The 25,357-nt window shown below is 37.2% G+C and overlaps 1 protein-coding gene across 1 annotated transcript; it reads right to left on the minus strand.

Moving 5' to 3' along the window:
- Positions 1-7,342: 7,342 nt before the first annotated feature.
- Positions 7,343-20,454, minus strand: LOC133860979 (26S proteasome non-ATPase regulatory subunit 2 homolog A). Its single transcript, XM_062296668.1, has 25 exons — positions 20,249-20,454; positions 19,875-19,975; positions 18,800-18,920; positions 18,662-18,721; positions 18,288-18,355; positions 18,062-18,104; positions 17,544-17,609; positions 17,416-17,454; positions 17,213-17,295; positions 16,512-16,626; positions 13,052-13,126; positions 12,295-12,453; positions 11,223-11,330; positions 11,046-11,147; positions 10,823-10,963; positions 10,632-10,736; positions 10,110-10,331; positions 9,757-9,870; positions 9,431-9,646; positions 8,785-8,844; positions 8,561-8,674; positions 8,389-8,474; positions 8,123-8,231; positions 7,814-7,992; positions 7,343-7,700 (listed from the first exon to the last, which is right to left on the minus strand). Exons 1-25 carry the CDS (start codon positions 20,336-20,338, stop codon positions 7,625-7,627), a joined length of 2,652 nt encoding a protein of 883 aa, XP_062152652.1. The 5' UTR covers positions 20,339-20,454; the 3' UTR covers positions 7,343-7,624.
- Positions 20,455-25,357: the final 4,903 nt, after the last annotated feature.

The following is a 25,357-nucleotide window of genomic DNA, read 5'->3' on the forward strand; positions in this document are numbered from 1 at the left end:
CCCAAAGCCTCCACAAACTACCAGCTCGACCAAAATAGAGCATTCAACTACCAAAATCAACCATTTTCCCCCCTTCCGTCAGTTAGAGGGGTTAAAACAAACGGTCAACGGGTCATGTGACCGTCATGTGCCATTTTACATGGGAGCATGTTGGAAGATGGTAGTAGTTCATAGGGGGGAAAAGAGGAAGAAAATGAGGGTAAAACAGTGTGTGACGGTCACGTGACCCGTTGACCATTTGTTTTAACCCCTCTGACTGACGGAATGGGGGAAAATGATTGTCTTTGGTTGTTGAATGCTCTATTTTGGTCGAGTTAGTAATTTGTGGGGGTTTTGCGCAAAAGTTTGTAGTTTATAGGGGAAAAAGGTAATTACCCCATATTTTATATCAAGTCCTATAAAAGTTAAACTCATTGAGAAAAGTGTAGTAGTTCTAACCACATTTTTATTTCACAATGTTGATGTGGCAGTTTCAACTAACCTTTAATTACCTTCTTCTTCTTTTTTTAATAATTACTCATCGAAAGGTTGATTGTAGCTATTACGTACATCAACATTGTGGATAATTATGAGATAAAAATGTAGTTTCTAGCATTACTTTTTGAATTATTTATTCGATACCAAAAGGCAAAAGTAAAAGATATACCACACAGATATCCCATGAAGCTAGTGTTGCAAGGTCTTGTAGTCTTGGCTATTTTTTTAAAACGAACTTATTCAAAGACTATTAAACCTTGTCATATCAATTTTATGAGATATTTGTTGGTAAATATTTCCAATAGTTAGTAAATTGGCTCAAGAGTCCAACTCAACCCATTCACTATTCAAAGTCTCAGAGAAAGCCAAATTTAGGGTCCACTACCCGGGCCCATCAATTCATCGAAATGGGCCAGGCCATGAGATCCACCACTCGACAAAACCAAGCCCACCCGAAAGTAATCTGCAAGGAATCCATCAAGAGTTCGAGACACCCAAAGGTGTCTCGAATATTAAAGCCCACATTCTGGATAGCAATCCCGCAATCCGAAACGTGGGTGCACACAATCCGGATGCGATAAGACACATAAGCTGGACACGTGGAGACTCACATTCCGGAAGACATGAATACCCACGTTCCGGAAGTGGAGACCTACGATCAAAGAGTTGGTTCCCTCCATTTCCGGGAAAAACTAACTCAACTCTTCAGTATGAATACAAACCTACCTTCAGGTATTCTCTAACTGAAATTATTGTGATTAAACCCTCGATTCACATTCTCCAGAAAATTGACTTAGCATCGGAGTGGGACTAACTGGCACACCCAGCAAGCACCCTTATCGACCTTACTATTTTGCAGGAAAGAGCAAGAACTTTCTAGAAGCTTGTGTTGCCTCAAAAAAAAAAAAAAGATCTAGATGTGTTTTTTTTTCCCTCACTGCCTTAGATGGTGTCTCATCCATTGTTATACATCTACCTAAAAGAAGCTAGGGAAGATCGAAGTTAATATAAGTACAATTTATTAGAATCAACAACATTCACTGCCACTACAACCAGCTTTGTTATCAGCTTTTTCCGATTGACTCCATCTTTGAGGATTCTCACTCAAGATGTGGTTAGATAACTGTCAAGATTGGAGTTTCTTTTTTGTATTGTTCATATTTAAAGTTTTGTAATTTTCTGTATTTTGTTTTTGTGACCTTGTTTTGTTGTACTTGGTCCACTCATCTATTAAAAAAAAAATTAACAATAAAAAAAAATGGAAAACTTCGCTTTTAATCTCTGATGTTTTTATCACTTTTGTAATTAAGTACTCAAATTTCAAAAAAAAAAATGTCAATTTAGGGTATTTATCTTTCCATTTTTTTCAATTTTAACCCTCCGTTAGAATTTTTCGTTAAATCCTGTTAAAATTTTCAAAATACTCTTTTTTTTAGGAAAAAAAATAAAAAAAAAATTATAAGGATTTAGGTATTGGTAAGAATTTAACGAAATTTACAAAAATACTCATGCTTGAATCTTTGAAAATTTATATAATTTTTTTTTTAAAAAAAAAAATTGATCTGAAAATAAAAAGAGTTTAGAGCACTTTCAATGATTTATATAAACGTTTATGCGAAATAGTTAATAAAAACTTACTTTTTAAAGTTTAGCTAATCACTTTTAAGAACCTCCATTTAACTGTTTTTCTAAATTTTCCTCTACCTTATTAAAATAATCGTTTTTAAATTTTTTATTCAACGAAAAACATTCAAAATCAGAACAAAGAACAACCTTCAAACAAAAACCATAACAAATATTGCCTGCAATTCCCCTTCTTGAAATTTTTTCTACTTTCCCTTTCTTTCTAGGTCATTTCTCAGCAACCAAATAATAAGGGGCGAAAATGCGAGTAGATAATAATTGATCGCACCCGCTATTTGCACATAACCACTATCTGCTATCCGCATATGCAAATGCGGATAGTGATTTTATAGTATGTGGATGCGATTAATAACTGCACCCGCATTCCTCATATATATACATTTACTGAAACGATGTCATTTTAAATTTAATAAATTTAGGACCTTTAGGTTATGTTAGGTTTTTTTCATTATCATCTTAAAGTCATACCACACTACATTTACTTTTTTTTTTTTTTTCTTTTATTTGGATAATTCAAATCTCTATTACTCTATAAGAGACAATGACCCTCTATGACTAATAATCGTGAACTGTGTAACAAGTGAAATCTTAATTTATTTAAGTTTCCATATAGTACTAACTGTATTATTTAATCTTGCATATAAATTTAAGATAGTAATCCAAAACACACAATCTCATATGCGGATAGGGGTGTAAATCCGGAGCTAGTTCTCAGTTATTGGCCAAAACCGGGAATCGACTCCGGGGTCCCTGGTTATTGAAATTCAATAACCTGCTCCAGAATCGAGTACCCCGAGTGAAACCGGTTATCCAGACCGGGTAGTGAATTTTTTTTTAAATAAAATACTTTTTGACCCTATTTTAGGTATTGGGCCTAATTTTATTATTATTATTATTTTTACTTCATTTAAACTTTTTTGGGCTTTATTTAAACGATTTTAGCCATTTTTTAAGGTATTGGACGTAATTCAATCACAAAATTAAATTAGGGGTGTAAAAAATGACTACCACCTCTCAATGCAATCTCAAAGGGAACTATTTATTTCTAAGTAGTAAGCATTACAAAAAAAAAGTATGCAGCATTATACTAAAACCTCCAGAAAAGAAATATGTTGTATGCAGCATTATTCCATGGCAGAACTTGGCAAAACTCCAGGTCCATATGTAATTACATATTACATAGATAACAAAATGTCAAAACCTCCGAAAGTTCATAAACATATTAAAAAAGTTCATAAACATATTAATCATATCCAAGCATGGTTCGGTTTTTGGCTTTCTGCAGCTTTGCTCTCAATTATCTATAACTACAATAGAAGAAGAAAAAAAAAAAAAAGAAAGAAAAAAAGGGAGAATGAGTTAAATGAATAAATAACTAAAATGAATTAATAATAATGAAAAGTAAAATGAATTTATAATCATTTACCATGCTCATCAAAGATTTCAATAATCTTCTCATTTTCCAAGTCTCGATTGCTTTTTAATCAGTGTGCAAATCAAGGCTTTAACTGTTAATGGAGATAATGAACTCTTAAAGGGATCCAATTCCATTCATCAATTTTCTAAACCCATCACTCTTCACATGCCTAAAAGGCAACTCCTCATTAATGAAATATTGAACAACCAACTTCCTTACTTTAATCGAATCATACTTCACAAATCTCAGTTGGTTGGAATTATTACTAGCGCCTTCTAACATTTTCTTAAATGACTGTTGCAACAGAGTTTGACCATTCGATATATTCAATTTTCTAAGTGGAGAAGTTGGACAGTTAGAAGTAAGGTGGGTCATCAAAGTTGAAGTGTTATTTTTCCAGTAACACCCTAAGATCCTATTGCAATAATTGTATGCTGTCTTAGGGTTTTCCTTCTTAATTGGTTCCGCTTTTGTATAATGCGACCATACAACCGATTGATTCATAGCTTTTAGTTTTTATTTATTTATTTATTTATTTTTTTGAGGGATCCAATTGTGTATGGTATTTCAAGATTGTCATGAGACTCAATGATATTTTCCATAACAGGGCTAGTTGTATAAGTCTGACTAACTGTGTCCTCCATCTGTTAAATGTTAAGATTGTTATTTCTTATTAGTCTATTAGATAGATAATATAACACACCAATTATGGTATAACGGAAGATAACATGATTAAAAACAACATTGTGGAGGGCAAGGTGGCAAATATTAATCTCATAGAAGTCTTATTAATGTTTAATTTTGTTAGTGTATTATCTTGGAGTGCATTTAGAATCTGTTCAATCATTTCTCAAGATCAGGAAATGTGTATAGTTGTAAATAAATATCGTTCCTTTTGTCTTTTATTATACTCTCTGTATTTATCTATCTTTTTACTCTACTCGGTTGGACCTATGTTTTTGACTGTGCAACATATGTACTACATTTTTGGTATTTACATCTACTTGATCAGTGTTAAAGAGATTTTCCATCACTAGGCTAGCTGTCACAGGCTGAATTTTTCACTTGACAGCAAGCATAGCTTCAGCCTCGTGATGGCCTTAGACAAAGCACACAGCAGTGTCTAAGCAGCCCAGCAACACCTTACCGAGGTTAGTTAGCAACAATCACAGCACAGCACGCAACCTTTTTACGGGAGCAACACCTCCCAACCTTTACAATTCAACTCAACGAATATACAAGGAATGACAAGGGCCCTTACAACACAATGGCGTCCAAGTCTCACACAGCCAATAAGGCTTACAACAGGAACTCACAGAATACTCACACGGCACTCAGTGTTTCCTCTCAGCAGTAGCTCACACAAGACTAAGTTGGCTCCCTCTTCTTTGGCTATCCAGGAGTTCCCAGCACTCCTTAAATAGCCCAGCAACTTGTTTTTAGCCTTGGCAGTGTGGGGCAGCCACCTGGCCTGCGCCCACACCTTGTTGCAGCATCAAACCACCTGCAGCATCTTACTGCCCACAAGTAATCAGCCCCAGCATGCCATACCACGTGTTTGCAGCCACTAAACTGCACCAACAGCTTCCCCTGCCTTTCTTCCAGCCTTCTGCCATGCACTGCCAGCGCCCATCATTAGAGCTAAACCCCTAGGCACATTTGAATTCGGCCAACCAGCTGCTGGGCTACTGTCAGGAGCCATAGCCTGTTCAACTTCGCCCAACCAGCATCAAGGCCACTGTCAGGAGCCACAGCCTGTTCAACTTCGCCCATCCAGTGTCAAGGCCACTGTCAGGAGCCACAGCCTGTTCAACTTCGCCCACTGCAGCTCATCATTTTTGCCCAGGCAAAGGCAGGGTAGTGCCACCACGTGGCCACTACCTGCAGCAACTAGAAGGGTCATCCATCAGCAAAGGCACCAGGGTCTGGGCTGGCACCACAGCCCATACAGCATCAAGCCTGCTGGGCCAAGCACCTTGACAGTGCTTGGGCCACACCAACTGATTTTGCCAAGCTTCCAATTTCAGCCCGTAGCATGCCTCCCTCATGCTTGGGCTTGGTGGTCAGCAAGGGTGCAAGGCAACCCCTTGCTGCCACCAATGCAGCCATGTCACGGCTGTGACACTAGCCCTATTGAGTTGAAGGGGGTCACTATACAAGATTACTCTATCAAGCATTCCTTACAACACCAAAATAATAGAACAGATCTACAAAAAAATGAACCAGTTCTAAATAATCAACCAACAAAACCACCAAAATAATCAACCGACAAAAAATTAAACATAAATAATAGATCAGAATCACATATCTACAAAAATACACCAAGATTACCTCATAAATTAGAAATCAGCTTTCACAAAGAGAAAGCATAATCTTTTGCTTCGGATTTGTAGAGAAAGACGAAGGGTGAGAAAGATCAAAGACAAAGAAGAAGAAGAATTGAAGTGGTGAACCGTGTATACCGTGTAGTCGTGTAGGGCCGAACTGCTGAAGAAGAAGAATAGGATTCTAGGCCCTGAAGAGTGAAGAACCCTAGGTGAACCGATGAAGAAGAATAGGCGCCGCATGAGTGAAAGAAAGAGAAGTCAGAAGTGAGAAAAGAAAAGAAAAAAGAAAGAGGCAGAAGAGTCTAGAGAGAAGAGGGGGTATCGTGTTTAGGGTACCAAACCGGTTTTCTGGTTACCCGGAGCCAGTTAGTGCTCGGTTACGGTTTCCCGGCTCGTTATAACCGGCCCAAAAGTACACCCCTATATGCGGATATTATTTGATTTAGATAGTAATCCAAAACACACAATCTCATATGCGGATAGCAGATAATAGCTGCATTACGTGGATACAAATATTGGTAATAACCGCATTCGCATTCACATTTTTACCCGTATCAAATAGCACAGAGAAATGAAAACCATAAACGAAAGCCACACAAAAACCAGAAACGAAAAATCACATGAAAATCTGATGAAAACCATAAATGAAAAACAACTAAATGGGTAACTAAAACCAAACCTAGTATCAAAGAAAGAAGACAACTAATCAACCAAAATCAGACGATATCGCAAACATCCACTGACCAAAAATCAGGCGAAATCGTAAACACCCATTAGAGACAAAAATTAAGACAAAATCGCAAATCAAAAACCAAAAGAAATCAGCACTGCCATAGTAATTTGCACCCTCCGGGGGCAAGGCGCCATTGTTATTTGCTCGAACAAGATTCAGATCCAGGGGTGAAGATGCCATCGTTATCTTTCTACGTAGGGGCGCCTTATGCTTTCAATAAAACTAAATTTACTTATAAAAATAATAATAATAATAATAATAATAAAAAAACTTTCTCCAAGATATAAACCCCTTAGCTCAGACAACGCTAGGAGAGTTGGGCGATTGCTGGAAGAGAGACTAGCAGTGTATGAGAGATTTTGGTGCATTAATGAACGGATTCTGTTAATTTGGTAGACAAAAAACAAGTTCAGAAAGTAAATCGTAATTATAGTTTACCATAAAACCCGCAAACTTTTTATACTATAAGAAATGATTCGTAATTTAGACCAACTCCAAAAACCATTAACACAATTATCCCATAAATAATGATTCATTCACGGACAATATCATGTGACGTGACATTGCACGCGTCTTACATGAACGACTTTTGTATTTTGGTTTACATAATCTGATGGATGGGTTTTTTAATGTTTTCATTAGCCACTCTAGTCAAAGGTTGAAAATGGCTAATCCACTTGGACTGCTCTTATAGAAACAGATCATAATGAGAAGCTTTCATGATGGCGTTGGAACAAGGCTATCTTGGAAAAGATTAAAGCGCGCATTACCATAAATAACCTTTCATCGTTAAAAAATTAATTCTGGAAAATAAAAAAGTATCAAAAATATCGAAAATTAATTTTACGTATAAATTGCTAATTCTAGAAGGCTATTTTTCTGTGAGTAGAACATATGGTGCACCATTTCAACAAATACTAGCAAATTGTCAATCAGTTTTTGGGATGAGATCTGGTTCCAAGTCCCTCACACGTCAGCCATTAATCATCTTTGTCGAGTCTCGTGCACTTGTCTCCTAACACAGCTCTAGTGTTCTTCTCTGTACTCTGGGTTCTCTTTCAAGATTACAAAGCCTTCAAGAATGGGAGACAGAGGAATGTATCTACATAAAAAGCGCAACTGTTAGTATACAATTTAAAAAGCAGAGAGGTTATTGAACCACCTTATTTCTTCTGCATGTGAAAATTGCAAAGCCACTTTGAAGGGAGTGCTTACTTCTCAGTAGCCAGTTCTGCCCTATCACCAGCAGCCAAAAGAACAGGGGTTGAGTGTGTCTGGAAACCGGTGATGGTCTTGGGACGACCAGCCTGGCCAACGACATCGACTGCTTGGCCCACCCGAACAGGTACAGAAAGAGGTTTGAGATTCTCATCCACAGTCATCAACATTCTTGGCTGTCATAACATAGCCAAATAATTGACCATCAGAAAACTTAATAAAATTACCTGGACAGGGAGAAAAAAGAAAAAGAAAAGGGCTACCAAATTGAAGAGCACAAAAAAAGAGAGCCAAACTAGAACCAACCTGCATAGCCAAAACAAGGAAGTAGAGAACATAATGATATTTAGTCAAGATGATGGCTTTCAGGTCAAGGCATGCATGCAGCATGGTTACTAATCCGGCAAGTGCCGTCCTGTCAGATGAGAAGCAATTGTTTAGCCATAAAATGGAACAGAAGGCAAGGTATACTCAGAAAGCCACCCTTCAGCAGCCTCTAGAAGCAGTAAAGATAATGTGGTTGTAAGGAATGAGGTGAGGTTGCGAGGTTTCCCTGCTGAAGGATTACTTACGGGGATAGCAAGAACCGTTCAGAATGATATGGATTAAGAGTTAATAAGCCCTTCCCCAAATGTACAAGACCTTGAGCAATTCGAACCTGCAAAAGTGACAAAGGGACTCGATCATTTTCAACTTCATCAAATACAGTACAGAAGAGCAAACCAAATTCATTAGAAACATTACACAGAAAAGAAGGCTGGCATCTTTGTAGTAATAGCTTGAAAGATTGCGAAGCATGCCGGCTATTCGAGCATTGTTGGTACCCGCACCTATCAAACCTAAGGAAATTACAGCAGCCTGTAGCATCCAAGTAAATATTTTAGCCTTAAATGGCAACTGAAGAAAGAATGATATCAACAGGGATGAAATTCTTTCTACTATTTTATTAACTAATTCAAATATCTTACCATTGCTACTTCTGAATCTGTATCATGGCTAAGTCTGCTTAATGTGTCCATAACATTAACCTGTCCAGAAGAGCCAATCAACAAATTGGTAAGCAAAGCAAACTTATGGAAAAGAACTATCCTCAGCAGCAACTTTACTCATAACTAATTTTTTTTTTGATATGTAACTTGACTCATAACTAATTAGACTTAACTTATCTGAAAGAGATTTAAACAGTTTATTAACACAGATCAAAGTTATATCATTTCCTTAAAGTTGATGAAACAGTCAGATTACAACCAAAAGCCAGAAAGAAATGAAGAAGATAAAAGATTTGCTTTGAAGGAAATCTCAAGTGATTTACAATTTGACTGAATGTGTTCTATTAAATTGCTTATCCAACCCATAGAAGCATTCCAATAGCCATTTAAAGTCAACCCAGCTAAGTAAGACTGATGAGCAGGCTTTTCTTTTCTTAATGAAGTAATCGAATTTCAATAAAACAAAAAGGGGCACAAACCAAGTAGTATACAAGAGGCTTTTCTAATGATACCATCCACTGGTAAGTCATTCCTTTCCAAAGGAAAAAGGTAAAACCGCAGCTTTATAGAAGGATTGAATCGACCTAACCAGAGGATACTCAGCCAGAGCTAAAAGGATAAATACCTTAGGGTTTGATATGCAAAGGAGACCAAGAGCCAAAGGAACGGCACGACGGATGTTTTGCTCACCATACTGTAAAAGATGCTCTAATGAACGAATTGCCATCTCAACCCCCAATTCTTCAGCCATTGCCACCATAGCAATTCCAAGTACAGCAGGACCCTGGTGGCTTTCACCCTTGTCAAGATGTTGAGAGCAGTGACCCAGAAGGTTTTGAACCTGTGGAAAAAAGATCAGCTACTTTGTGCATGCAAAAGAATTTAATATATTATATAATTATTTACCGAAGTTTATAAATGGTATAGTTGTTTAGCCTTGACAGAATATACCTTGAGAACATTCCCTGTTCCAGCATAGGCGCAGGAAAGTAGTGTCATGTCACAGTATTTTCTAATTTTTTCATTGAAGGTCTTAGAGACTTCAGCTGTTGCCTCCACACTTTCCTGTTGAACACCGAAGACAGATTGAAAAATGATCAGAATGATAGAACTGTAATGTTAAATATTCTCACATTGTAAGGCATCTTTGGCCAACTGAGTGGTAACACCAGGCCAGATATTTACCATGCAATAAAAAAAAGACATTAACAAAATATATGGAGGTGAAAGAAGAAACCACTGGTCTTCAACAAACTAGAACACTAAGAATGAACTAATAAAAGTCTCAAGGAGTATTTATGTACCTGCTTTCCAAGGTATAGAAGACCAAGGCCAAGAGGCAAAAGGCGAGTAAGGGGCTCCCCTAACTCTGACTCACTTCGGTCCATCAATGCAAATATAATTGCCTGAGCAACCTCTTCATTGCAGGAACCCACATATACCAAGCCCAAAGAGATTGCAGTGAATGCAATCACGTCAAGGGGAGCTTTAGCGTCATTCAGTATAGGAGCCAATTTATTCCGTATCTGATAAAGTGTAAATAAGTTAGTTTTCATTTGAAAGACATTAAAAATCAAATAAAAACAACACTTTCTAGCCCAAACTTCACAATTTACAAACATCTTCCAACCAAATATAGTAATTCTCAAGATGTCAACCTTCAGTAACCAGGAGAGATAAAGAGCACACATCTTGTTGGATCAGTGAAAGATTTCACAGATGTGATTCTTGGGTGAAGGACAATAAAGGAGGTATCCAAATATCCATTACCAAAGCATGACTGCTGCGTCCTAAAAGATCTATTGACATAAAGCAAGCTACTTCACCTGCTCGTTTTGGGCACCAGCATATGCAATTCCGAGGCCCATTATTGCACCAATTCTGATGGATGGATCTTCTTTATCTACATAATCACCTAGAAGTGCCAGTGCCTGAGAAAATAAGTCAAGTAAGAATGAAGATACAATTCAAGATCATATGCTGTTCCATGCAAAGAAGAATAGTTAATGGAACTCACAGGATCACAATCATTCTTGATACCACAATTCACAATCCCAACTCCTAATAATGCGCCAGCAATGATATGGCTGTCACTTAGGTGGAAGTATTTGTCAATTTGGGCAAGCCCAGCATCAACATCCCACAGTAAAATCATACTCTGTTATGACAAAAAGGCAATGAGAATCCAACATACAGGTTAAATAAATAAGAGAGAAACCAGGCAGTAAATGGATGCATACAAGACTTGCTGCAGCACTAGTCTTCCCATGTTCTTTATTTTTGAAAAGCCAATTAGAAGAAGAACCACTAGTATTGTCTGATGGGACTGTCATCAACTTATCCTGCAGTAATATAAGATTTCATATCAAGAAAACTCAGAGCAATCCACTATTTCTCGCGCATATAGCAAATATTACCTGACCAAAGCCAGCATTTACAAAAGCATTAACAAAGGTGGCAGCGAGATTTTGTCTAGCTGAGTCAACACTTGCACCAGCACTAGCCCGGCCATCAAGCAAGTGTGCCTAAGAAAACACAAGAGAATGCAAACTAGTCAAATTGATACACATTCACTATTAAACATAAAATGAGCACCTATAACATTTTTCACTTTTTTTTTTTTGGTAACATCTGCACCTGAAAGAGAAACTTTAAGTAAAAAAATTTCGTGCATTGTTGACCAAACAGTGCAATGATCATGACTTTAACCTAGCTAGTCCTATAGGCTACCAGCACTCCCATGACATCAACACACCCACATATTATAAACATATACTGATAGGAAATGAATTATTAAAATATAAAATACATATACAATGCACAAGAATGAACAAGGAGACTAACATAACAATCAATACATTTGCAGCAACCAGTCCTAGACTGAGCCATAATGCATTCAACGATCATAGTTGCCGGAAATCAATCACTGCATATATTGAAAAACTAGTCAATGACACTGCTTTTTCAACAAGGTCTCCTAACAGAGAAAACATAGTGGCTACCCAATAACTTCCTTCATAACCCAGAAGCAGAGATATGGTTCTCTACAGCGTATAAGAGGTACTCCACACTAAACCAATAAGATTGAAGACCAATAAGGTCCATATATTAGCAGCCATCACAATATACAAATTCTTTATTTACTTAGTACCATTTACGCAAAAACTCCAAAAAGAATGGCAACGAGAGACAGAATTTTCAGCAATAGTTTCCAACTTTCCACAAGATCTATTAGCACGTCATGAGCACTTTTAGCAAAAGTCACAGAAAAAACATAAATAAATAGTGGAAATCACGTGAGTAGAAAAGCTTAATGATCTCACTTGATGGAATTCCTCCTTTGACAATACAAATAATAAGTATTGTGAGAGCAGTTACCTAAAAAAGTAATAAACATAGCAAGGCCAAATAACAAAAGTAAAAACTTTGCAGACATTAAGGGTTATATCTTATCAAGCATTATTGATTATCCAGAACAAAAGTTCAAACCTTATAGATATCTTCCGGAGATTTGGGTTCCATGACCTCAATATCTCGAGCAAGTGTAAGATAGCCTTCACTTAACCTGTTGTTGTTTATTATCTCCTGTAATGCCTCTCTGTCATCATCATCTGCAGCCATCTCATCATCTAACTCAAATGTAATACCCTGCATCAAAGAACAACACTTAGATAACAAGTACTAAGTATCAAAAAGCACCATATATGAATAGCAATTGATGTCTTTCAAACAAATTGAGGACAGGCACAAGCATCTAATCCCCTTGTCTAGCTCATGGGTTTCTTACCACTTGTACCCTCTCTTTTAATTGTCTGGCTAGAGTTAACTCTTTTCCATATCTAAAATAACATTGAACTACAAGACATTACCATACACCCCGCAAAAAGCCCAGACGAAAATCAGAAAACACACCAAGTAAAAGTGCCGAGCAAGGGTCAATAGTCTTGACTCTACCCGAAAAAACAGTAGTTCAACTATTTTATGATAATATCCCGTGACAACAAACACGCCAACTTTGTTGTAACAGAAAGTTGCTCTAACCCAACAACATGGACATCATTGCCTGAAACACATTGGAAATCCCCTCCTATATAATCTTAGCAACAGTAAAAGATCATGCTAAATAGCTTGTTTCATAAAGAATACTAAATGCAACACAATCTCTAAAAGAGAAACTAATTCAGATAAACACTTCTGTCAACAATGTAAACTAAAAAGTGTCAAAATTGTAAAATTCAAGACTTACATGTCTGGCAAGGATGTAACAGAATTGCTTCTTTCGTAGCAGATCATCACACGATGTAAATACCTGCTTGACATACTGCCAACAGATACTTTGAATTGTTAGAACAAACCATATAATCATTATGAGGATCTTATAATGTATAGGGCTGTAAATGAACCGAATGTCCGATCTGTTCAGGAACAACTCGAAATCGACTTGTATGAACTTGACTCGAGTTTAGTTCGTTTAATAAATTTTGTTTAGGCTCATTTATTAAACGAGCTGAACTCATATAAGCTCGACTCGACTTTATAAGCTTACATAAACTCGTAGAACTCCATTTTTATTATCTTTGGTAATATTTCTTTTAAATTTGCAATGAAAATATCTTAAGTATCTAAAAGAATAAAAGAGAATTTTCTTCCTAATGTAATAAATATAGCTTGAATTTTTATGATTGTATGTTTTGATATAGATATGTATGTGTGTGTTAATATGTGGGTCACGTATTTTGTATGTAGGCATGCATCTTTAGTGAATGCATATATTTTTTTTGATAGGTAATAGGCAGAATATATTAGAAAAGCGTAAAAGGCGCCCCTAAGCATACAAGGAGTATACAAAAAGGACACCAAAAAAAAAAAAAAAAACAAAAAAAAAAACACCCGAAAAACCCAAAAAGAAATTCTACATCAAACCCCCAACTTCTTACTCCTAAGTCGGCTAGAACCCGCTCCCTTAGCATCGAAATTAATAGAACATTCTAGATTCTTGACCTCTCTTTTCCCCTTTTTCCTTATTATCTCCTTAACCTTCTTAGGAGGGGAATCAGAGTTAAAGCGCTCATCTTCAAGCAAAGACAAAAAATCAAGAAATCCCTTCTGATTAGATCCCACGAACGTAACCCCTATCGTGCGAAAGCACGACCTACTACCTTCCACTACCCTGGGGTAAACAACAACACTCTCCTTCGAATCAACCCCCTTTGAAGATTCTCCTACCTCAACGATCCCAGACGACACCCCATGCAACTGGGAGCACCCAAATACAGAGGATAACGGTCTTGGCCACGGAGGAAACAAAACCCACTAAAGAGGGGGAATGAAAGCCGAAACTCCGGGAGGACCTCCAACCTTCCCAAAAGGAAGATCCCCACCAAAACTCCTAACCAAGGCAGGGGCAACTGAATGCACCACTGCCTGCCGAATGAGAGCTCCTGAAGGAACACCAAAATCAACGCCGACGGAAACAAACCCAGCACTGCCAGACGAGGCACCAAGCTCACCAGACTGAAAATCCTCAACACCCGACCTCACCAAGACAGAGCCAGCCGACGGAAGAGCCGTTGCCTGATGAAGGATAGGCCCTGAACCAGAAGAACTCGAAGCCAAAGAAGACCGCACCCCAGAAAGAAGATCACTCAGAATCACCGGAGGAATCAAAACCGGCGCCGGAAAAGGGGGAAGTATGGTAACCGGATTGATACGGGCTCGACCACCGAAACGATCTGCCGATCACTGGGACTAGCCTCGGAAGGAGACAGACCCAGATCCACCCCAGAATCTGCCGCCGACGACATGACCGGCCGAAAAGCGCTCCCAAGGACCTCCGTCGAATGCAGAGGACACCCCGGACCCGATCTTCGCCCCGAAATCCCACCAGAGACCGAATAACCCTTAAGGCCCGAACCAGCAACCAGTTTGGCATAGGGCTTAACCACTTTAGCCCCAGCCCGAAACCTCTTAACAACTAACTTAACCCTCTTCAGCACCCGGCCCGCCACAAAACCCACCCTACGTTTAAACCCAAGCAAAGACTTAAAGCCCAACTGATTCGAAGATCCACAGGCCCAAACCAGCGCCTTGGAGAAGCGCCCCAAAATTTCAAAAACCTTCTCGAACACTCCAAACACGCCATCCCTTTGCAGAGAACCGTCACCCTCAACATCTGTATCCCTGGACACGCCAGCTGATCTACAGACACAACCTCGAGACCTAAGCTGATCATCTGCACGATGGACCAACCCCGAGGGGCCACCCGCTAGCTCCTCTAGGACGGAGCAACCTCTCCCCTGACGAACCGCCCCCATCTCCATTCCCCGCAGCTTCGTCTTCTCCACGTTGCATCTGACCGGCAAAGGCCATTCCCCATCAATCTTTGCCGCAACCCTAGTTCCTGAGACGGATGCTGCAGAACTCACCACCTCCACAAACGACGGACGTCCTGTTCCTTTCCCCAGCTTAACGCCCGACGGAACACCACCAGAGGAAGGAAGACCGCCAGAAGACGAAGACCCAACCGTGGTTCCCAGAAAATCCAGAATTTTGCTCAGCTCCCCGGACACACGGCTCCACCCTCTCCCGTCCCGACCTTCAGGAAAGAGAATACGCCCTCTCCGACCTCCGTCGAACACAGCTACCTCCAAGAACCGCCCAGACTTGTTTTCACCTCTTCGAGCGATTGTCACCTTAGACCCCTCCCTAAAGGATTTGACAAATTCCTCAATCCCAGGATTACCCAAAACTTCTTCCACCCTCGACAGCAACCAGGCAAAGCAGCACAACCCGAACACAGCAGAACCTGAAAAACCTTTCCTCTTTTCCTCCACCCGAAGCTCGGCAGATCCTGCTTCCACCGACAATCGGAAGGACTTCGCCTCCACAAAAAACCGGCTCTCCATCAAGCCGAAACTGACACCCCTACAGGGAAAACATCCCTTCCAACAGAATGAGAAAAATAAACCCACCACCCGGGAACCACCAACAACACTGAAGGAGAGAACGACGGAGAGACAACAAGCTAAGAGAGAGGTATCAAAAGCGAGAGAACGGATCTTTTCACTAGCCTTATGCTCATTGTTTTCCCCTTTTATGTATACAAATTAAACCCAGTTATTATGAAACATACATATAGACTTAATACTGGATCGTTTAAGATTCTAAATAAGGTTTTATATATAATATAAATAGTCTATTTCATGAAAAAAATTATATATAGTTTATTACGAATATAAGGTTAGTGATATGATTTTTAGGGAAATTTTCCCACACTCCCCTTGAGTTTTGGCCTCATGACAAAAGTGCCAGCTGGCATATTACCCATGTAAGACCAAAGAAGTCGTGTCACGTGTGTCAAAAGCCATATCATCATACCACATATGCCGTAAATAAAAAAAATAAAAAAATTAAAAATGAACCAAACTTGAACATTCAATACTCAGCTCAATTACAACGCTAATAACAGTTGCTAGTAATGTGGAACTGTGAAATTCCAATTGATTAAGAAACCTAATTCCTCAGCTTCAAAAAAGATATAAAAGAAACCATTATCCTTTAGCCGCTCTTCACCAAATAAATGCACATGAGCACAACTCCTCCCCCTCCCTCCTTCCCCAGACACACATAGAAACATAGTTTACAATTGTATAGTCAGGAAACGATGTATTAAAAACAGCACATTTGATTCTTAACAAAGTACAAACCTGCATGTTATCCAGAAACAGGGCAATCTGAAGCGCATTTGGATACTCCTCAAATTTTAAATAAATCATGTAGGCAATATCCAGGACCAACATATCATCAGGGCCAGGAAGGTATCTGCATTTTGTCAAAATTTAAAATATCACTGTAGCAGAGAGAGAGATCAATATAAACAACACCCAAGGTAAAAGGTTGTCATTTTTTGAGCATACATGATGATCTAATAGAGTGTTGATGCACCCGGTTGATGTATGACAGAAGATATATGATGAGTCCTCTTTAGTAACTAACAAAAACCAGTTCATTCTTGATCTTTAAGGAGCAGCAAAAGTTTAAAATTTTTACAAAGTAGGATGTTCCGAGTTCTTGAACAAGAGCAAGCATATGCCGAATGTCAATTGTTTAGGTAGTGAGATCATATCCTATACCTATTATTAAAAATTAATAAGCAATTTTCCTTGTAAGTTGACCACAAATGGGCAATAAATGGCTATATAGACCTTTCAATATATTCTTTTTGATGATTGATAACTTATGTAGGCATGTGATGGGTTTACCCACAACCACATCCTCCACCCCATTCTAATGGGGGGAGAAAAAAATACTCTCAATTCTTTTCCCTTTTCAATTGATGCTTCTGAAGTGTTAAACGATGAATCCATAGGATCAAGATCTCCATAAAATTACAGAATAATCCACTTACCTTGCTGAACTGGTCAGGTAGAGACACGTCCTTCTGAAATTCGTACTGTCCACATGCTCAATTAAAAGATCAAGGTCTTCAACCTAGCATTCATCAGATATTACATATTTCAAGCTTGGCTAAACAGCAAAAAGAGTGTTGAAAGAAGGGAGTGGAAAGGCAAAACTAAAGAAGAAGTTTAGAAGAGCAATACTGCTTAGTACCTCCATTAAAAGATCAACGGCTTCAGGTTCAGCATTGTGCTGCAGTAAAATAAAAACTGATTAGAAACGGAAAACAATCCTATCACATGTTGCCTACAGAGATACTGTAACTTGTTAGTGAATCATACCTTCATATGAAAAGCAACTATTTGTTGAACAAGCTCCATAAGATCATCGATTGAAGCTTCTTCACTCTGTTGCAATGTATGAAAAGATATAAAATGTATTTATACATGAGAAAAAGCTCCTAGAAACCAAATATGGAACACCATAGGACATAAAATTCTTAAGAACATTATTTATCGATGCATGTCCCCCTACTAATCACAGATACTGGGGAAAAATCAGTACAATGAGCATCAGAGATGTAATGCAACTCCAACACCTACGGCATAATATATACCATTGACGTCATGGAAGCATGCCTATTGAAGTACATGATACCATAAAAGAAAGATCAATCACTTTAGTCTGTCTTTCCAGGTGCACAAGAAACACAGTTTTAAAGCTTTCAGTTGCAGATGCACATGAATAGAGTACCCTTATTCACTAATTATAAGAGAAGATTTATAGAATGATCCCAGTACCTGAAACCAGTTTTTCAGGGACAAAATTATCATAGCATTCAATAAGATTGATTTCTAACCTGTCGCTTAGCATACTCTTGTGCAATTTCTCCAGCTAAGTTCCTGATTACAAACAAATCAATCGCTAGTAAGGATAACATTTAATTACATAAATTGAACGTCAATCACTACTTAGAAAAACTTCTAGAACCTAAACCTTACAAAAAGTTGACCAGATCCAAGTGTACTATTTTCTACCGAAAAACCCTATGCTGACCACAATTTTTTTAATCAGATTATGCTCACCTCACATACTCATGGCCCCATGAGCCAATATCACCCTCTGAACCCAGCAATCTGTACTTTAGGCTCTCCTGAAAGAATTGGCAAAAGAGAAAAAATAGATGTTACTATAAATGACATAAAGGAACTTAGATTAACTTATTTGTGCACAGAAATCTCAGGAAAAAATTGACCACCAAGTATCTGGTAAACTTGCTACACCAATGTTATGCATGCGTATGTATACACAAGATACATGAATCGGCACATATTGAATAACACAAAAATAAGTAACCACAAGGAAGATGCAAGACAAATGAAGTGGCCCATGCAAAATCAAATGAATGAATCACCAAAGAGAATATATTAAACTTAACCCCTAAAACATCTATGCATACCCGTTCACCCTCTGCAGACATAGTAAGCGCCAAAACTGACAGTATATCTGCTAAGTACTTCTGCATTTGCAAGAAATTTAATTAGAAAAGCTACGGAATGATACTATTAAAGATAGCGTCCAATCAAACAAGTGATACCTTCAAATCTGAATCCTGCATTGTTTCATAATATGCTTTCAAAGTTCCATAGTGTGGACGAAGAAACTTCAATGGCTTTGGGACAGAGGTCATAGAGCTAGTAGAGGTTCGAATTTCCTGCCTACAAAATAAATTTTACATTCTGTTAAGCCACACTATAAGACATTGTTTAATGCAATCATTGTTACTTGCAAATTCCATACATCCTGTCAGAAGCATCACTGGTATCAAGAGGGCTGCTAACAAGGGGTAACAACTAAAAAAAGCTCATTGATACTTGGACCATCCATCTGAAGAGGACCTTCTTGATCCACCACAGTCACATGCAAGTATTTTCTTTTGAGTTAGACAAAATTCCCTAAAATTGTCAAAAGAGGGCTACATTCTACCTACAGTTTCATACTCATAGTCAACTGCAATTCCCTTTGCAGCCTTCTTGGAAGACAAGGACCCCACAGATCCAATTCTATTTGTCATTGCATATTTACCAAAAATACATAGAACCATAAGGTGAAAAGGCTCAAGTTTGGTTCTTATCTTCCGCATGTGATGGCATATTAGCCTCTCTAAATTCTTATATCTTCCTATAATTAGATGTCAAACATTCTTAGGCTTTTATATTTTTAGCTTAAATAAAGGTAATTCACTAAGCCGTTCATTGTTTTAATCCTTTATATCATTATACTCTTTGCTTTCATCATTAAAATGCTGTATAAAATTTGTAAAGAAATTTGAGCCTTAATAATTTTTCACCACAGAACAAAAGCTATGCCGCCTCCACTTCACCGTTGAGAATTACATTTCCCACATCCAAAAATAACCAACTTAATCAACCCTACATTCATTTTCCCTTCCAAAATCCAAAACTCTCATATCACCAAAATCAAACACATATTACCAAGCACGAGTCATAGAAACAGAAAGAGAATAAACTTGACTAGTACCCACAAACCGTGTAGAAAAAGAAAATCAATAATTTTAACCCTAACCGAGTAAAGTTACAGAATGTTAAGCCTAACCAGGAAAGAAGAATGACCCAATAAATAACCAGAAAGTTAAGGAAAAGAGGAATTACCTCATGCTCTCAAGCGCAACCTTCTGCAACCCAGGATCAAGATCCTGAACCCTTTCCACATACAACTCCAACTGCTGCTTCAACGCCAAATCTTCATCCGACTGCAATACACAAATTGATCCACCGCATCATTATGATCCATATATTCAGTTGCTAAGCGAAAGGGTCAAAATATCCAGGAAAAAAAAAGAATTTTTTTTTTCGAGGCTCTAGAAAATCAAAATCCCCCAAAAGAAAGCACAATAAAAACTATAACTTTCAAATAAAACCACGCCTCGCGCATGCCTAAAGTTTCTATTACGCTTTCTATCCAAAATTATTGCACAGAAACCCTAGCAAGCACAAAATAGCTGAACCCACAAAACCGAACCCACCAGATCTTCTTCCTTTTTCTCGTCCTTCTTCTTCTTGGTGTCCTTGGGCGGAACGGTGCCGCTACCACTGGCATTTGGATCCGGCGCCATGTTTACTACAACAAAGCTTACCCTAAGAGAGAGCGTGTGTATGCGATTGTGTGCTTAGTAAAGGGTTCTTCTTGCTCTCTGAAATAGATTTGCAGTGACCTAGGCAACATGAAAGCTGCTGGCCTCGTTTTTATAAGATAAAATAACCATCAGACTATTCCTAGTAGCCTCATCAAATTTTACTCTCCAAAATAACTAAAAATCACTTCTTTCTATTCTGGTGAACCACTTTATTAAAATTTCCCTACAGCCTCACCATTTTAACTAGTCAATATTCACTATTTTATTTAAATAATAATTTTTTCATATTTATTTATTTTTTCTCTATATAATCTTTTTATAAAAAATTATTCATATATCCATGAAATAATGACATTATCATGTGAGAGATGGGAGATAAGAGAAGAAAATGAGAGAAAAAAAGAAAAAAGTGTGCTAATCATATGAGAGAGAAAGGTGAAACAAAATTTGGTGAGTGGATTGTTGAGTGAAAATGCCTCATCTAATTTGGTTAGTAATTTCAGTTATCAAATTTTTTTTGTTAAAATGGTAAGGCTGCTGGGAGTGGTTTTTCAAAATTTTCATCAAATTGGCTCACCAAAATAGCTAAAAAAACTATTTTGGTGAGGCTACTAGGAATGCTCTGTCTTGTAAACTTTCTAAAATTATAAAATTATCTTTAAATTATAATTAATTTTTTTAAAAAAAAAATGAAATAGGCAAAAATAAAAAAAAAACTAGAGTAAATATAAGGGTATTTTAAGAATTTTTTACTACTCCATTAGGATTTACTGTTAAATCCTAACAAATGTGTGAGATTGCAAATTTTATAAAGTTTGATACATTAAATTCAGAGTTTCTGAACTTTAAAAGAATATTACAAAAACGATTAAAGTTCAAAGAGGGTAGGTGAAATTTTCTCTTTTTTCTTTTACGTGAAAAATAAATAGAAATGTAATAGCTACGTCATCTAAATTTTCCCTCTTATTTACGACCTTATCTTTTATATTTTTATTAATATATAAATTGACAAATTTAAAGTAATTTAAACTTACATTTGAATAGTATGAAAGAAGTACTTATATATATATATAAAAAAAAAAATAGTATGAAAGAAGCTAGGAAAAAAAAAATACACTTACACCCTAAACTAAGACCACTTTTTTATTTACGCTACCAAATTTAAGAAAGCAGCATTTCGATACGTCAAATTATCATCGCTTGTCAAAAATGGCACCCTCTCAATATCGGACGTTAAAATGGATGGAAAAGTAGTCGCATGCAATGACAAAATTCTTCTCAAAATACCACTTAGACCTTTTGATTACTCAATAACTCACAACCCTTTTACCTATACCTTCTTCTTTGCTTTATGTTCGACTTCCTCCATAACAATACAACAAGCAGCTTCAATGCCTACAATGATGTGCAGTAAATACAATGTCGAAGGTTTCAAGAAGCATGAATGATGAAGCAGATGATGTTGCCGTTGGAGGAGAAAGAAAACAATGTCAGTAGAAGCACAACAAGTTCAATTTCTCTTTCAAGCATAACAACATTGGTCAGAAGAAAATGCTATTGTGCCCTAGAAGCATGTACGAGAATAACCAATTTTCATAGCTGTGATACTTAGGGATTTTGTATGTCAAAATTCACCCAATTTGGGAATTTTCTCTATTACTAGTATTTTAAAAAATTTGGTAACCCCTTTTCCTTAATTTTCAGCCAAACAATGCATGTGACTTTTTTTTATTGGATTGACCTGCCCATTTGTGAATATGGTAAAAGGGTGATGCAGAGGTTGGGAGAGAGGGAAGAGGCACTCAATGCCAAAACTAGGCACTATGAGTCAACGTCAACCCAAAAATTGCTAAGTCTAAGAATACAACGAACATTGAATTGGCTAGGTGTCACATGTACTTAGATTTCAAAAAGAGTAAATACCATGGCCTGAATAATAACATTCATATATCATTGCCATGTTCTATGATTTTAGGTGTTTTGTTCTTGTTGTTGTGTGTTGCTAGTCAGAGAGGGGTAGGTTATGGCAAAATTGGAAGTATGATGTTACTATAAAGGTGTAATACTCCGAAATAATAAAAGAAAATATAAAACAAATATCCACTTTAATCACGTTTTATAAAAAACAACACTCGTGGTTAAAATTTAAAAAGAAATTCAATGAACACCTTAAAACAATTTATTTTCTAAAACCTAAATAATTGACACTTTACACCCTAGCTGAACGTTCGATATCCCTCTAGAACGATCGAGTTGTGCTTTTTCCCGAACGTTCGATGTCCCTTTGGAACGTTCGAGCTATCGTTTCTCCCTGAATGTTCGATCACGCCTGAAAAACACTTTAACTTTTCAATCATCTTAGCAAACCTTATCCTTTACCCATGCATATAAATAGTACACCACGACTATCAGCCTTCATCCTTTATTCTTGCATTTCAACAAACCCTAGACCTAGCGATAGAGAGGTTCTAGAGAGAAAAGGTTGCATTTGGAGTGGTTATATCCTCCATAAGGTAACCTTTGAACCTCAAGTCCGTTTCTTCACAATGATTATATACTGATCTTGTTGTTTATCCAACATTTTGTGAAACTCTTAGCATGTCATGTTGAGTGTATGATTTATCACATGCAGTAAATATCAAATTGTTCATGTTTTTCATGTTTATCGCGTTGCTTTGGTTTAGTATGTTTTTAAATAGCTATTAGGGATAATTGCATCATTGGTCCTTAGAGTTGACCTAAATTACAAATCACTCTATATGGTTCAAAAAGTTCATGAATGATCCTTATGGTAATCAATCAGTCCCTGAACACATTTTTCATCTACCAAGTTAACAGATTACATTAGTCAACCACGTTCCACCCTCGACACGTGTCCATTACAATAAAAAAAAATATATATATATAAAATCTAATAAAAATACAAATAAATAAAATATAAATATTTTTTTTAAAAAAAAAAAATTATTGAAGGGGTGGCTGCCCACTGACAGCCACCCCCAAAGGCATTTAGGGGTGGCCTCCAGCCCCTGAGGGTGGCGCGCGGCCACCCCTGACACCTAGGGGTGGCCGCGCGCCACCCCCAGTAATTTTTTTTTTAATTATTAAAAAGAAAAAATATATATTTTTTTATTAGATTTTTTTTATTATTATTATAATGGACACGTGTCAACTTCCTATTGAGTGCGACGTGACTGACTAACGGTATCTGTTAACTTGATTGATGAAAAATGCGTTCAGGGACTGATTTGTAATTATAGTTTGCTACAACGACCCTCCATGAACCACATTGAGTGATTTTTAATTTAAGCTAACCCTAGAAACCAATAGTGCAATTATCTCTAGTTATTATTAGTTTTGGCTAAGCTAGAATGTGGTCTGAGTAAAAGTTTTGAGTCTTCCATGCATTCTGGTACCTATCAAACGTTTACTGCATTTGACCGAACGTTCAACCCTTGTTGGTCGAACGCTTGACCTCAAAGCTGAACATTCGACAATGACCAGAAATAAATAATTAGGGTTTTAATGATAGATTAGAGTACCTAGTGCGTTATTAGGGTTTTTACGTACATGAGTTAGAACTCTTGATGTATTATGTTTAGTATTAGGGTATGTTTTGCATTAGCACGGAGTTCGAGATGTCCAATGTAACGTCCAAGATATTAATTAGGGTTTAAAAACATGAATTAAACTAATTAAGTGAATAATTAGGTAAATTGTGGAAGAAAAACACTTAGAAAACATTTATAGTTGATTGTATGGGTTGTGTGTCCGGACGGACCCATTTGGTGTCCAGACTGGTTGGGCAGAAGATTGCTATGTCCAGACGGCCTACGAATGGAACTTCCAATAAGTCCTAGTTTTTATGCATTTTCGGACGAACGATTTATGCGCCCGACAGCTTTATTTGAGAGAAGCACCACGTACACGCGTGTTCGAACAGCCCACTTGCCTGTCCGAACAGGCTCGTATTGAAGTTGTTGAGCGAGTTTCTCCAACTCACTTCTCCCATTTCTCTCTCTCTCACCCAATCTCTCTCTCTCTCTCTCTCTCTCTCTCTCTCTCTCTCTCCTAGTGTTTGATACTAAATCCTAGAGCCTAGTATTTTGAAGATTCCAAACTCAAATTTGACCCCAGAAAAGTGATCCTTGCTACAAGATCTACATTTTCACCAATCATTTTGAGGTAAATCCAAAAATCTTAGTTCCTCTAGATTTTGTGTTGATTTTGTAGAGTTTGAGTTTAATCTCTCAATTTTGATTAGGTATTGCGTATTTTGAAGTGTTCTACACAATTTTCAAGAGTTGTGTTTCACTTTTGGTAAGAAATCAAGGTAAGACCCAAAACCTTATATTTTTAATAAATGTTGTAAATTGGTAGATTTTGTGTCTAACCTTAAGATTATCTTATGAGTTAGTATTATTAGTTAATGGGTTGTCAAATGGAACCCTAGAAATTGATGGATTTTCCATGGATCTTAGTTCTTGAGCAATTCAAGAGTTAAGTGGAAATTTTGAGTTATAAAATATTATGTGTTAATTTTGATGTATCATGCAATGTGAGCCAAGGCTTTCATTGGGAATCCTTTTTTAAGCCAATTACCCAGTAGCCAAAATGAATATCTTACTTACTGAGAAAAAAATGTTAAGTTTTACGATGTGAAAATGTTATGATTTGAAAAATGCGAGCCAATAATATTTTAGTATGATATATGCTTGTGATTTGCTTATAATACCTTCAATTATGTTAAATAGATGATTTGATGATGTTTATGAGTTTTAAGATATGATTGTGAATATGCGGATTGAGTTATGTTTTATGTGCTTTATGAGAAGTTAAAAATGCATATTATGATGAAAAGGTTTTATAAAAACATAAGATGATATGTTCTACATAAGTGTGAAAGCATGTACACAGAGCATAAATGGTGTGGAAGCACTAGCATGTACAAAATCGTGAACACTGAACGTAAGACCCTGGTTGAAAGACACATTGGCA

The sequence above is a fragment of the Alnus glutinosa genome, chromosome 2, assembly GCF_958979055.1.
Source record: "Alnus glutinosa chromosome 2, dhAlnGlut1.1, whole genome shotgun sequence".
NCBI lineage: Eukaryota > Viridiplantae > Streptophyta > Magnoliopsida > Fagales > Betulaceae > Alnus > Alnus glutinosa.